Below are 14,196 nucleotides of genomic sequence, written 5' to 3'. Positions count from 1 at the left end.
ATTACATTTTTAGTATTTAGTTTTTATTTTTCATTTTATTTATCTTTTTAATATGTCTGTATATGTATGTATATATGTATATGTATATATATATATATATATATATATATATATATATATATATATATATATATATATATATATATATATATATTAAGTTATTTTATTACATCAAGTTAAACAAAATGAAGATCAGAAATATTGCCTTTTCAATTAATTAAAATAAATTCATTAAACGTCTATTTTATTTCAAGAAATGTTTTATGGTTTTTATTTTGATTTAACTATAATTATCCTAGTATGGATGATTTCTATTGTGCTTTTGTGAGTTTCCGAACATATTCATTGTAATTGCAGCAATATAGCATATATTTGCCATGATTTCTCATACATATTTGAATAAAGATGAGAGTAAATGTAAAATAATTGTTGGGTGAACTACTGCTTTGATGATTTGAGAATGTAGTGAGAAGATACCTACTTTAAAGAAACGCTAGCTTCCCCAGCTTCAGCTTGCCTAGCTCTAGCCTCTGTGGAAGCAAAACATGTTCAGATGTTTGATGAATATTTGAAGGGTTACCAATAACTCATGTAGTTTGGTGTCTCCTGATAATTCAGTGTGTGTGTGTGTGTGTTTGTGTGTGTGTGTGTGTGTGTGTGTGTGTGTTCTTGTGTACCTGAGGATTGTTGTCCACTAAAGTAGAACTTCTTCACCACAACAAAAAGTAACAGGACAAACACAAGCACGACGGCGATAGCTGCGATCACCACAAATGGGAAGGATTCTGTTTCACCTGCAAAAAGACAACAAATAAACACTTGTATTTACCTTTTCCTTTTTAAATAAATATTCGTGATGCACTAGTTAATAGGGTTTCCAAAATCTGAAAAGTAGTAAAAAAAAAAATAAAATTAAGCAGAAAAAAGAAAATAGATTAAAATAAATAATAAAAATTATATAATTAACAATTAGATTAAATATGATATAAATTTGATTAAATTAGTTTAAATTAACTAAAAAATAATTATACTAACAAAAACCTGGTTTAAAAACAAAAAATAAACAATACAAATTAGATAGAAAATACATCGAACAGTTATAGTGAGTTACAGAAAAATATATTTATTCTCCAAATAATATTTTAAGTTGGTATAATATCAGTTATACTAATTAAATTCTAATACAAATAATTGGGTCTTTTATACATGAAAATGTACAGCCTTTTACTTTCAAAGTTAAGAGTCCCACGTCACATGAGGATAACACCAGAATAGTTTGCCCAAAAATGTCCACTAGTCTGATATTATTTATTCACCCACACAGCCTCATTAATATTCATGAAATACATTTTAGAGCAGCTTCAAATTCACTCTTCACTGCAATTCACTGCAAAACCTCAAAATACTATTTTTTGGAGATATGGCCACCATAAATCGTAATTTTATGCAATATTGATATTTAGCAACTTTTGAGTGAGTTATGGAGCAAAATCCAACAACACACTCACATATGGTGATGGTGTGGGAAACAGCGCCCCCTACGGCACAGCTAATATTAGCTGGCTGGTCACAGTTGTGCATGATGATTTGGTTGATGGTCCATGTTTTGGACTCGTTATCTGCTGAACTCCGGTTGTAAATGATGTTAGTCAGACTTTGATTAATCCCTGTCCACCTGACGGTGCTCTGCGGGTATCCACCCACCGCCGAGCAGCTTAACTGACAGCTCTTTCCTGCACCACCATCACCCGGTTTACTGCAGTCTTTCGTGATTGTTGGAACGCTGTACTCAGCTGTAAAAAGAGAGAGCAGTGGAATAAGCAACATATTAGAGATCTGGGGAGGTTCCCCCATCAGTGTTTCACTTCCCCAAAACCCACGTCAAGACAAATATCCCAGAATCCTTAGTCAGCAGTGAGTTTCCAATGCGTACAAGCATGCGCGCCCCCACAGACAGACCAATATAAACCAAGACACAAAAACAAATAGCCTATTTACGCATATGCACATGATATTTCACAGAATGGCTTCATTACACACATGAACACCCAATTACTGTAGGAGTTTATCAAGGTTATGCATCATTCAGAATTGAAATGAGAATGGCTCAAAAATTTAACTGCATTTGAACTGAAGTACCTAATGTGGTGCATTCAAATTCAGGATGTAAAATTTAATTTAAAGTGTTGTTTTAACAATGCACTTCATATTTCAGTATGAATTAAATATAAACATATTCCCAGGATTTTTTTCTTTCTGTCATTCTGATTCAAATTCTAATTCAATTCCTGTCTGGTTGATTTGATTCAAAGTCACTCTCATAAATTGAAAATGAGTCGATTCTTCAATTCTACATTTAACTCAACCCTGTTGTCATACCTGTGACTTTGAGGAGAATCTCTGAGATTTCAGGTTTGTTGTTGATGAGAACAACACATTGATACAATCCTTCATCAGAGACAGAGATGTTTCTCATCTCCACACTGAGCTCCATTTCATTCACTTTGGTTCTGTCCCGGTACTCAGGCAACACATCCATCAGACGGCTTCTATAAAACCCGTTGACGAACTCTACTTTATCATTTTTAACTCTCTGTATGTACAAGCCTTCTACAGGTGTGCTGTGGTTCGAAGGACATCTGAATGTAACGCTGTGACCCAAAACAGAAGTGATGTTCTCCACTGCATCACTGTCACCTACACAAACACACAACAACAGAAAAAACTCAGATTTTACAAACATTTCAGTCGACACTTATTATTATAGCTGATTATAATATGGCAGGTATACTAACATGTAAATAGTAACATGTGACTGTAGAAATTGTATACAAAAACAAATTAGCATCATATATATTTTTTTGCTGGTTGCACTGATAATAGCATTATGCTACTGTGTGGATAATTACACAATTGATCATTTCCAAGCAAAACAGTAAAACTCTGTTAAACCTGTAATTCAACCGTTGCTGAAAGATGTCTGTAAAAGTTAGTATATATAGCATACACAATATAAATACACAAACTTAATAATAGTAATAGTAACTTAATATATAGTATTTATACTTTGTTACACACAATAATATATGGTATATAATAGTTTGATTTTCTATGACATATAGTGCTATAAATTGGGTAAATAAGTAACTATTTAATCATATTCTTTTCTGAAATTAATCATAATTTCATAATTTCATTATAACAAAGTATGTATACCATTAAAACATACAGAACTTTTTATGTGCAATTCATATACACACATACACACACAGACATTACTTTTTGTTTGTATATATATATTATTTTTCACATTTTATTTTTGCTTTAATAGGGGTTCCCTTTTAAACAGGGTAAACTTTGATAGCAGTGATAATGTGTTCTAATTTTACATATGTCAGAAAGTCCTGACACTGTCATCTTTAGTAAAGATTGTGGGTACAAATTCCTTTTTAACTTTATTTACATATAATGAAAGTCTCTGGTATGTTACCCTGTGGCTAAATGTGTGGGTTTGCGTGGGTGTTTGTTTAATTCAATCGGGGTGATATTCTATGACATATTTCAGTGCTTTATAAAACCTTTACTAACCGTCCGAGTTTTGCTTCCTTGTTCTATTTAACTCATTATGGACATGCATTTCCCTCCTACGGCTTCTAGTAATTCATCCCTACATCCAAACTTAACATTTCTCTTCCAGTCTCTACATTAGCACATTGTTTTGATCTCTACTCCTGTTCAGATCACTAGTAGCTGTTTACAAAGGTGACTGGTTGTCTGGATTTTCAGACAAATTACCATTAAACACTAACTAACTGAAAATGTGAAATTCTACAAAATACTTACCAGATGTAGCTGTTAACAGCAGCAAGGTCACGACCAAGACCAGGCTAAAAAAAAACACACAAGCAAGAGCAACAGTTAGAGACACAAACATGAACACTCAACAATCATGTGAATTTGCATTTACCTCAAACAAAAAAATCCCATGACTCACTTCATAATGCTTAAACACAAATAACTGCAGCATCAGGCCTTAATCATTAAAAGCCGACTTGTACATGGCGTTGATTACTGATGTCCACTCTTAAAATATCGTTCTTTATTGGAACGATGGTTCGAGGAAGAACATTTATCGTTCATGGAATCTTTCTAAAGTTGTAAAGAGTTGAATATATTTTTTTGGAATGTTCTTCACACCAAGAAAAAAATAACTGCTCACGGAAATTTTCTTTTTGGAAACCAAAATGGTTCTACAAAAAGAGTGCATGTGTGCAACTCTTGCTGCATGCGGTGAGGTTTATTAAAACTAAGCAAATGCTATGCATCTCGCTTCCTCATAAGTAAGCATACTTTGTACTATAAACTAATACTCTGAGTAACTCAAAAGAGGATATCATATCTCGTGCAGCAGAGATAGATTAAATGTTTCTGGGCTGTGGACTTTGCGGGTGCAACATTAAATCAAATGACGTATAAATCAACGTCAGTATGGCTAAATGTTGAACTGAAACAGGAGCTCTGAATATCTGACATTAGCTTGGGGGAAATATCTATTTTATCATTAAGACTGATCTGTTCATGACCCTGAAAGCACCGGAGTGCATTTTTAACTTGCAGTGACCAGGAACAAAATCCCTCACAGTGTACAGTGCAATGCACTGTAAAAAAAAAAAATAAAAAAATAAAAAAACCGCCGGAGGAAAATGATTTCCTGGTGTTCTTGGACTGATCTAAATATATAAATGCAAACACATCACACACACAAGCAGTGACACCCTGAAGTTTACTTCTCTCTTAGTTTAAGAAATAAGCAATCCATAAACAACTAACACACACTCTCTCTTTTGTAGGCTACATAAATAACTAAAAAAGATCTAACAAACCACATTACTTTTTCTATTAGATTAATAATGTTTATTCTCTCCTAAACCCTTAAACCAACCCTCAGAAATCTGTGCACATCTTTAGATTTAAAGACGATCATCTATGAGCCTTTAAAACGAAATGACAACACTAGACACACACACACACAGAGAGAGGGAGCTGTGTCTGTACCTGTGAGTGTATAAGCAGCGCTGTTGTAAACTCATGCTGGTGGATGTGTGAACGGCAGAAACACTTACAGAGAGCAGACTGGCTTCATGTCCTCCTCTCTCTCTCGAAACAGGAACTATACGCCTACACAAAGAGAAAGGGAGAAAAGTGATGTCATCATGTTCATATCGATACTGTCAGAGGGAATTCCACCGAACACGCCACCATCAGACAGTTAAACAACGCTCAAGAGAAGAGAAAGACAAACATGACAGGGCCAGAGAAAGGAAAGCGATCATTTTGTGCTGTAGACAGAGAAAAATAACACATTTAAGTGTGCTGCTTCACTACAGAATGCATTAAACCAAACTTGTACTGTTTCACTGCAGAGAGAGTCTAGACAAACTAGTTCTGCTTTACTGAAATTGTTATTACTCTACACTAAAGCTTGTTGTGCCATTATAATATATATAAGCATACGTACTACCAGCATAATTAAAATATACTTTAACTTATTCTTAAGTATATTTAATAAAAGTAAGGATAAACTAAACTAAACTGATAATGCTGCTATACTTTAAACTAAATTTAAACTAATAGTGGGGTGGTTTACCACAGAGGACATTAAACTGAAATAAACTGGCTGTGTCATTTTATTACCATGGACTTTTAACTAAAGTAAAACTGAACTAATAAAGAAATCATCTAAATGAATCTAAACTGGTGTTAAACTGCTTGTGATGCCTCACTGATTTTCTGATCTGCCGAGATAGTTCAGAGTTCATGTGTGACACATTTCAGAGAAATCAAAGCGCTTCATAAATGATCCACTAAACTGCAACTAATAAGGAAATAAAAGCTTCTGTGGACTGATCACAGAACAAGCGCTTTCAAAAGGGAAGAGAAATAAAGAGAAACGCCAGCATAACTACTCTTTATCCAGCATATGTGTGTGAGAGATGAAACCAGACACACTTCACAACACACAGTCAGAGTCAGACTAATCAGATCGTGTCCAGATATCATTAAAAGCCTTTAGATATCATTGTTTAGATCCAGATGCTCACGAGCGAAAGTCAGGTGTGTGTGAAGCAAGAGTGATGAAAGGAAGAAATGTGTCTGTAAAGAAGAGGATGAAAAAAGAGAGCACTTACTAAGGTTTGTGGGGTTTCCTCTCAGGAGAGCGCAAGAGATGAAATGAAACACACATATAAAACAGTTCCTTAAGATGACAGAGAGTGAGTGAGCAAGAGAGAGAGAGAGAGAGAGAGAGGAAGTGCTCTTTATGGGTGAGGTAACTTCACATTAATTTCAGAGAACTGAGAGCATGAACACAAATATCTTGCTGGAGCTTAACTTTAATAATATAAGATTATTAAGAGCTATCAGAACTTGTCAAGAAAAGCTGGATTAATGTAAACATAAAGGGAAAATTACAGACACACACACACACACACACACACACACACACACACAAACATAATATGAAGTATGCTGGTAAGCAAATGATTTGGGGTGCCATTGACTTCAATGGTATGGACCAAAACACAATGGAAGTCAATGGGAGCCAAAACAGTTATGACAGAATAATCATATTGGGGTTAATCTCTTTAACTGAACTATATACTGCACTAAACTGTGCTAAACTACAATAATTTATTAAATTAAACAAAACTCACTGTTAAAAATATATATATATATATATCCACCAAGGCTACTTTAACTAAAAAACTTTTAAAAAAATGTATAATTATATTAAATTCTCATTTTAATTTTATATTTAAATATAATCAAATTGGGTGTACAAGTCATCTCAACTTAAAATATTATTCTGAATGATTGTTTTAATTTATTTATAATCATTAGCGATTCATATAATTGATCATTTAATCTTTTTTTATTAATCTTTTACTATTTATTATTTTTATGTTTTTATATTTGATATTTTTCATTAATTTCTTTGCTTATATTACTTTTCTATCATTGCCTAATGTTTGTGTGAGAGGTTTTGTTGTCAACCTAAAGAAAGACAGTTTACATGTTGTTTAATATTACAGTTTAGTTAATTGAATAACAATAAACACCAGTGGGAAATTCCCACATGAAATGTGAACAAATGTTTGTATTTGTGTGCATTCAGGTGAGACAGATTCATGGTAAGCTCATTCACAGTTGTGACGTCACATGACATTATTTATGTTTTCACACCTGAATGAATTATAGTTTGTTTGTTTGTTTTGATGATCTTAGTATTACGCTTGGACTGTGGGGCTTAATAAGCTCAGCTATTCTAATGCCATCCGTGAAGAGCTTTAAAAACATATATCAAAAGCTTATATTGTATCCTAAATTGTACTGGTAACCATCCTAAAAGAGACAATAAGGCAGTAACATGATCTGATTTCCTAGCATTCATAAACAACCTTGCAGCAGCCTTTTGTACTAACTGCAAGCGAGCAACGTGTTTATGACAAGTCCCAACATGAAGAGCACTACAGTAGTCTACACGGGGAAAAATATAAGCATAGATAACTTTTTCCAGAATTATGAGAACAGTTCAGTGATCACACACACACACACACACACACATTATCTTCTGACTTCACAAGAATTGCATGAATTCAGCCTGAAGCCACCCACACAATAATGACCCGAGAAACTGGTAAACAACTACCGCAATTTGACACCGAATGCAAATATTTTACCTAGATTTTTTCATGTATTCACTCCATTGCATTCCCTCAGGAGCGAACCCTGACCTTGCCGTTGCAAGTTTCATGCTCTACACGTTGTACTGCAGTGAAAAAGTGCTACAAACAGTTCAGATCATTCGATTTTCTGAGAATATAAAGAGAAATGTTTGAATTGACATTGAGAACCTTTTGGTTTCAGGTGTATTTTCAGTGCAAATATTTGTTTGTTTTTCAGCACAAATATCTAAATATTCTTAAATCATGATTAATTTACTCGAGAGGCAAAATTGCATTTAATATTAAGATTTATTTTCTGAAAAAATATTTAAAAAATTAAGTGTTTTTGCTTATTTACAAAAATATATATATACCAATGAGGTCATAAAAATGATTGTTTTCCCTTTGAATTAAGTTTGTTTTTCTGACCCGCATTGGCAGGCTTTTTCCTTTTTTTAAGCATTACGTTATATTTAGCAGTTTTCATTTATTTTAAACCTCTTATCTTGCTTCTCAAGTAAACTGATCTTGAATGTTGGGATGTTTGTACTGGAAAACTACAGAAAATACTTAATCAGAAAAACATTTTTTAAAGTGTTGTTACACTGTTGTTAGCACAAGTTTGAGACATTGTTCCTCTTTTCAAACTCCAGAGAAGACACATGTGAGACTCCTGGGATCTTTATGTCACTAGAATCATTTCAAAACTTCAGACAAAATCTTCATTCAGTGTTACGGCCTTACAGTAGTGTCATGAATATCAGACTTTCTGTTCATCCTTCTCTTACGAGATGTGTTGTTGTCTGATCTGACTTCCTGCTTTATGATATCTAGAGTTATTTGAGAATGTCATTGTGGTCATCAGCGAGTGAAGGCATTCGGTCACAGCTCGATGTGAAAACCTGGTCAATAGATCTAGTGAATGCATTCACATAATGTTGAGCTGAGGAACATGAACTCAGTCTGAAGCTGCTGTTTGTGTCGGGGACATGTGTTTATGTCTTACCTGATTTGCTTCTATTCTTAATATCTCTAAATGTCCAGTAATATTATCTGACGAATTCATTTACTTAATACACACTCCGTATAATCTGTCCACATGCAATTTAAATGAATAACTTGCTCAAAAATAACTAGTTTGTCCGTCATGTCACTGCAAACCTGTATGACTCATGTTTAGCAGAATGTCCAGCTCTTTTCCATAAAGCAAGTGATTATGATCTGTAAAGCTCCAGAAATGTCAGACTCAAATAGTAGCATAATAATAATCAAGATAAGTTATTTGTGTAGCGTCTGGAGCAAACAAGATAAAGGGGTTGTCGGGGCATTGCTATGAAGTATCTGAGATATTCTCATATCAGCTGTGCTTCTGAAAATGATTGCTATACGTTGTTCTGAATGAGGGATTCTGGGTGGTTTAATAAGATATAGATCATTCTAAGTGGTTGCCAAGCCAAGGCATTGCAATGCAGTTGCTAAATTATTTCGAGTGGTTGCACGGTCATTTCTACGAGGAATTCCATTGATTGTTAGGTGGTTTCTTAATATCTAAAGTGAAATCACTCCACCCTCAAGTCTCTGAGATTTTCCACTCACTATATCTCTAATGCTAGTTAAGCCGTTTTATATCTATGATAATAGAGACACTTTCCTTAGTAAACATCACTAATGGTTTCAGGTTGCTCAGTAAGTCAATGGCATGTTACCAACAACATGACAGGAGGCAGATTCTCTTCACTTGGTCACATGATTAGTCACCAGCAGCAGGACGACACACTTTACTGGAACACAGGAATTTTAGGGCATTTCCAACTCAGTTCTTCTCAGCTCTCCTTTTCCTTTTCTTGGTCGCTCACTTTCTATTCTAACTCCACCTTATTCCATGACCCTCCTTTCAGGCTTCCCTCGATCCTACAGCATGGTTCTTGTTATGTATGATTAATCCGATCGGGGTTTATGATTTAGTGAGCTGCCATTGATGCAGTTTTCCCCTCTCACACACACACACAAACACGACTTCAGTTGTAGCTGATGCGTGTGTGTGCTCACCATTTCTCATCTCATGAATATTTTAGGGAAATTCTTCCTGGACTCCTTTAGATCTCTCAGTGATAAGTCTTCATTTAGAAAAAGGAAGTAGAAAACACTCAAAAGAGGGATTTAAGAGTTACAGAGGGCCGGCACACCCTGATATTTGAAGACTAGTAAAGATTAAAAAAAAAATTAGCTTGCGATTTGCCTGGGTTTGTTGTTTTTTTAATGAGTTTTACTTTCTGATACTCAATAAACATGACATCAGGCTTGACGGCGTTCCTGAGAACTGTTAAATTACAACCACAGCACACACCCATGTCTGCGGATGAGTGTTTGTGAATGCCGAACTGTACTGTGTGGCCTGCTGCCACTGAATGACCATGAAACCAAAGCTCATTTACATGAGCAGGAATTCTGGGAAGAGTCTGCCCTCTAGTGGCCAGATCGAGCTCAGGCTTTGTTTGAAATGGCATACTAGCATACTACAGGTACTGTTTCTTCAGTAAATAGAATGCATATAGATATAGAATGCACATTTTTGCTCAATTTAAAAGCGTACAGTATTCAGTAAGACACAATGCAAAAGCTTGAACTAAAATACGTTCAAATATGCAATGTATTTTTTACATCTATATTTTGGAGTGTCAAAATATTGGTTTTATAACTGCACATATTCGTATTTTTGATTATATTATATTATGTTACATACTGAGCAGAGTGAGAAAATGGGCTAAATGCCAACAAAAGGCGAATATGTATGCATTTATTTACTTAGTACAAATCTGTATTCTTTTAATATTTGAAGTATTCCATAAAATGCTATTTGGTGCTAAGATAATTGTTCTAATTCAATATGCAGGACGCTACATTTTTTTAAACATTAAATATATTTGAATATATTGAAAATTTTCACATTAATTGTTCAGATTGCCAGAAGGTAAAATATTTAAATTAATAAAATAAATATAAAAAAGTGACTGCATTTGTTTATATATAAAATTTTACAGCTGCATGCAACTTGTCATATTAAACATTCAACAGATTAAGGGCATGTAAAAATATTTTATCATGGTACATAATTATTGTTTCACATACTTAGGTATTTTTTTAAATAGTGGGGGTTTATTTATTTATTTTTAATTATTTTTGCCATGTCTGATGTCTTAAAATGTTATTCTAAGCCTAGTTAATTATTCCAAATCAGTAGATATAAATGAACTGGAGCATTTGGCACTTTTCTGTCTAGAATAGCATATCGTCCCTTTTTGATAGTATACGCAGTATACAGTATGTGTAGAGTATATGCAAAACATTTGCAGAAATATAGAAGGTGCATTATAGACAACCAGAGCTCATTGCATAATCAGTATGCTACGGTTCGAAAATAAATCTCAGTTTCAGGTCTACAGGCTGACTTTCAGCAAATTATACGTTTTGGGTCAACTATTCTTTTAAAGTAATGACAAGCAGCATTGTGGTACACATATGAATGTCTTTTGAACTTTCTGAATTGCTAATGGAAAAATTACTGACAAAACAATAGTGGCTGGAAACATGTGCTTTCACGGTTTCAATATATTTTGACGTTTGTGAGGTTTTTCTTTCCAGAGAATAAGAACTGAGTTGTTCTGAGTTCTCCAGACCTTGAGAAACACACACTAAACCAGATTCACCAGGGAAAGACGGCTTGTGATTGGCTGAGGTTTTTTTCACTTCCTCCATTCACTGATGACTGAAGGGAAACACTTATGCAAACATTTCATCATTTGTGATTATGAGTGTAAATAATGAACACAGACGTCAGTTGCTGTCATGGGATGATCGGATTCAGTGTGAAATCATCTGGACATGATTAATGAAATAAATCAATGAAACTGATGTAAATGCAAAAATAAGCTATTATTTATTAAAACAGTAAAAATGTGATCACAGAACATACCGGACATGACATGGTCATATAAGATGAACTCAGTGATGCATGGCATAAACTGAAACATACTGTACATAAAATGCAACTGAATGAAAACAGCTGGAAGTTTGTTGTGCAACATGAAAGAGGGAATTAATTATTATGAATTGCATTATTTTCAGCAGGATTTTGCCCTCTTGTGGCTGATGCTCAGTAACACACTTTAAGCACAGTAGATCATTTTCTAATGTAAGTCTATGGAGGAAGCCACAGTGTCCTGCTTTAGTTCACTATTTCCGGAGTCAGACACTGACAGAAGTGGTGTTTGTAATCTAGGGTGCTAGATAAGTGCACTACAATCCAAACCCACTAGAACAGGGTTTCACACCCCCTGCTGGTTCCTGAGGGAACTGCACAGGGTTTAAGAGTCGGTAAGAAGCTAATAAATCATAATCCTAATATTAAAATAAATAACTTTAAAACCCATCAAAATGACATAAAATATTATGCATTTTAATGTTTTTACCTGCATGTTATGTGATCATTAACTGACATCAGAGAACGGTGAATATACAATATATTGGTGAATTATTGAAAACTTTACTTAAAAACGTAATGTGAATATTTTGGCTGAAGGGTGTTTGGCTGACAAAAAAGAAAAAAAGAAAAGAAAATGGGGAACCCAAAACCATTTTTGTGAAAAATGCAGAGCCAGCTTGAGCCAGTTATAGATACACATTAATACACACACACACACACACACACACACACACTCAAAAAACACACCACACGAGTCATACACAAGTACATCATTGAGCAGTTTCACAACTTGTTCTGCATTTAAGTATCTGATCAACACTTTGAACAACACAGTTTGTTTTCAGTTTTAGTTTATGATAATAGCAGACACATTCTTGCATTGTATGCAAATTTGCGTCTGTTATCACGTACTTGCATAGAGCAGGTGTTCCCAAACCTTCCTTAAAAGATCACAAGATTTTCACAGTTTTCCTATGTTGGTTAATGGTTATGTGGCATGCAAATAATTATATAAATACATAAAAGTAAATAGACAAAAAACAATAACAAATAAAAATGACATACAAAAACAACAAAATTACTAAAACTTCAAAATTAAAATGAAAAACACATGCACATAATTAAAACTACAATAATACCTCAGTGATACTAAAATAACCCTGATCTGTCACAGAAACAATCAGGCTGATGAAATTGAAGTACTTATCTTTAATAACTTAGTAATCTAATATGGAGCTATACTTGTATGACTACAAATAGCTGTCCGCGTTTGTTCCCAACATGTCTTTAAATAAACTAACTTACCTTGAAAAGGACATTAGTTAGACAGTGTTTTTACTGCATTTTAATGGTGCAGTACGTATAAAACACAGAAAAACAATGAGAAAAACTGTTTATTTAAAATACTTTTAAATAAAGATAATTATGGGGAGTTTTGTGTTCAAAAGTAGATAAGGCATAAAGTGAATTATTACTATTATTATATAAACACCTATAAACAGTATATGTATAAATATGTTATATAGTGTATATATATATATATATATATATATTTACACTATATTACATATTTATACATTTACTATATAAAAGTCTATCAGTGATTGCCAAGCTTTTTAGTATCATTAACAGAAACAGAAACAGGAACATAACCAAATATGGGAAAAGGAACTAATGAATGAATGAGAGACAGGAACAGGGTCAATGAACTCATGAAGGATAAAAAACACAACAAAACATCCAAAGGGGTGTGAACTATTAAAAATTAATAGTTTTAATAAATAGCTTTAGTAGTTTTAGAACTTAAACTAAGTTGTCTTTATAACTGAAAAAAGTAAAAACATTTATAATTGTATTTTATTTCAGCTATTGTGTATTTTCTGGTTACTTAAGTCAACTTTTTAATTTTTTGTTTTAGTTTTAATTAATGATAACTATGCTATCAGTCAAACCCATTTGAAGTCCCCCTGAGATTGTAAGTTAGATTTGCATGTTCGTAGTTCTCTGATGTCCTTTATTGATCACATAACATGCAGAAAAACAAAAAATATTTGTAATTACATATTTTTATAATATTATGCATATATTATATAGTTATAGCTTTTAATGGTTTATAACCTTTATTGATTTTTATTATTAGTTTGCATAGAAAAGGCTTTCTTTGAATGATCACACTTATACTTCAGGTCATTGTGTATGTTGTTACTGTTCTTGTATGTTGTCTTTTTGTCTTGTATAATATTTTATGCATGCTTATGATAGAACTACCAATTCATGTATTGCTACCTATAAGTAATCTCACAATGTTTAGTATTTATGAATTCGTCTTCTGATGATCTAAATAAGAGTGTATGACTTGATACGTATATATATATTAGTGTTTTATGAATCTTTAGTAATTTTTCATTAACACTCAAACTAGTTCCATATGCAAATTACATGTCCTCACACAAAGGGTCATAAAACTCTCCCATATTTCCAACATCCCGC

At 33.4% G+C, this 14,196-nt stretch overlaps 1 protein-coding gene across 2 annotated transcripts in view; it reads right to left on the bottom strand.

Moving 5' to 3' along the window:
• LOC132107683 (butyrophilin-like protein 10) overlaps positions 1 to 14,196 on the bottom strand; it is a 62,715-nt gene that overhangs the window by 26,270 nt on the left and 22,249 nt on the right. Inside the window, exons 2-3 of one of the 2 annotated variants that reach the window (XM_059513826.1) lie at positions 5,056 to 5,170; positions 3,844 to 3,887 (exon numbers count right to left, since the gene is read on the bottom strand). In XM_059513826.1, the coding sequence (XP_059369809.1) occupies positions 3,844 to 3,887; positions 5,056 to 5,090 (79 nt within the window). In that variant the 5' untranslated portion in view covers positions 5,091 to 5,170. Of the gene's footprint in view, positions 1 to 3,843; positions 3,888 to 5,055; positions 5,171 to 14,196 lie in introns of those variants that run through there. The other variant, XM_059513828.1, reaches the window with a different exon arrangement.

The sequence above is a fragment of the Carassius carassius genome, chromosome 28 (genome assembly GCF_963082965.1).
Source record: "Carassius carassius chromosome 28, fCarCar2.1, whole genome shotgun sequence".
Classification (NCBI taxonomy): domain Eukaryota; kingdom Metazoa; phylum Chordata; class Actinopteri; order Cypriniformes; family Cyprinidae; genus Carassius; species Carassius carassius.
The sequence above is the reverse complement of the archived record's forward strand: the minus strand, read 5'-3'. Positions and strand labels throughout refer to the sequence as shown.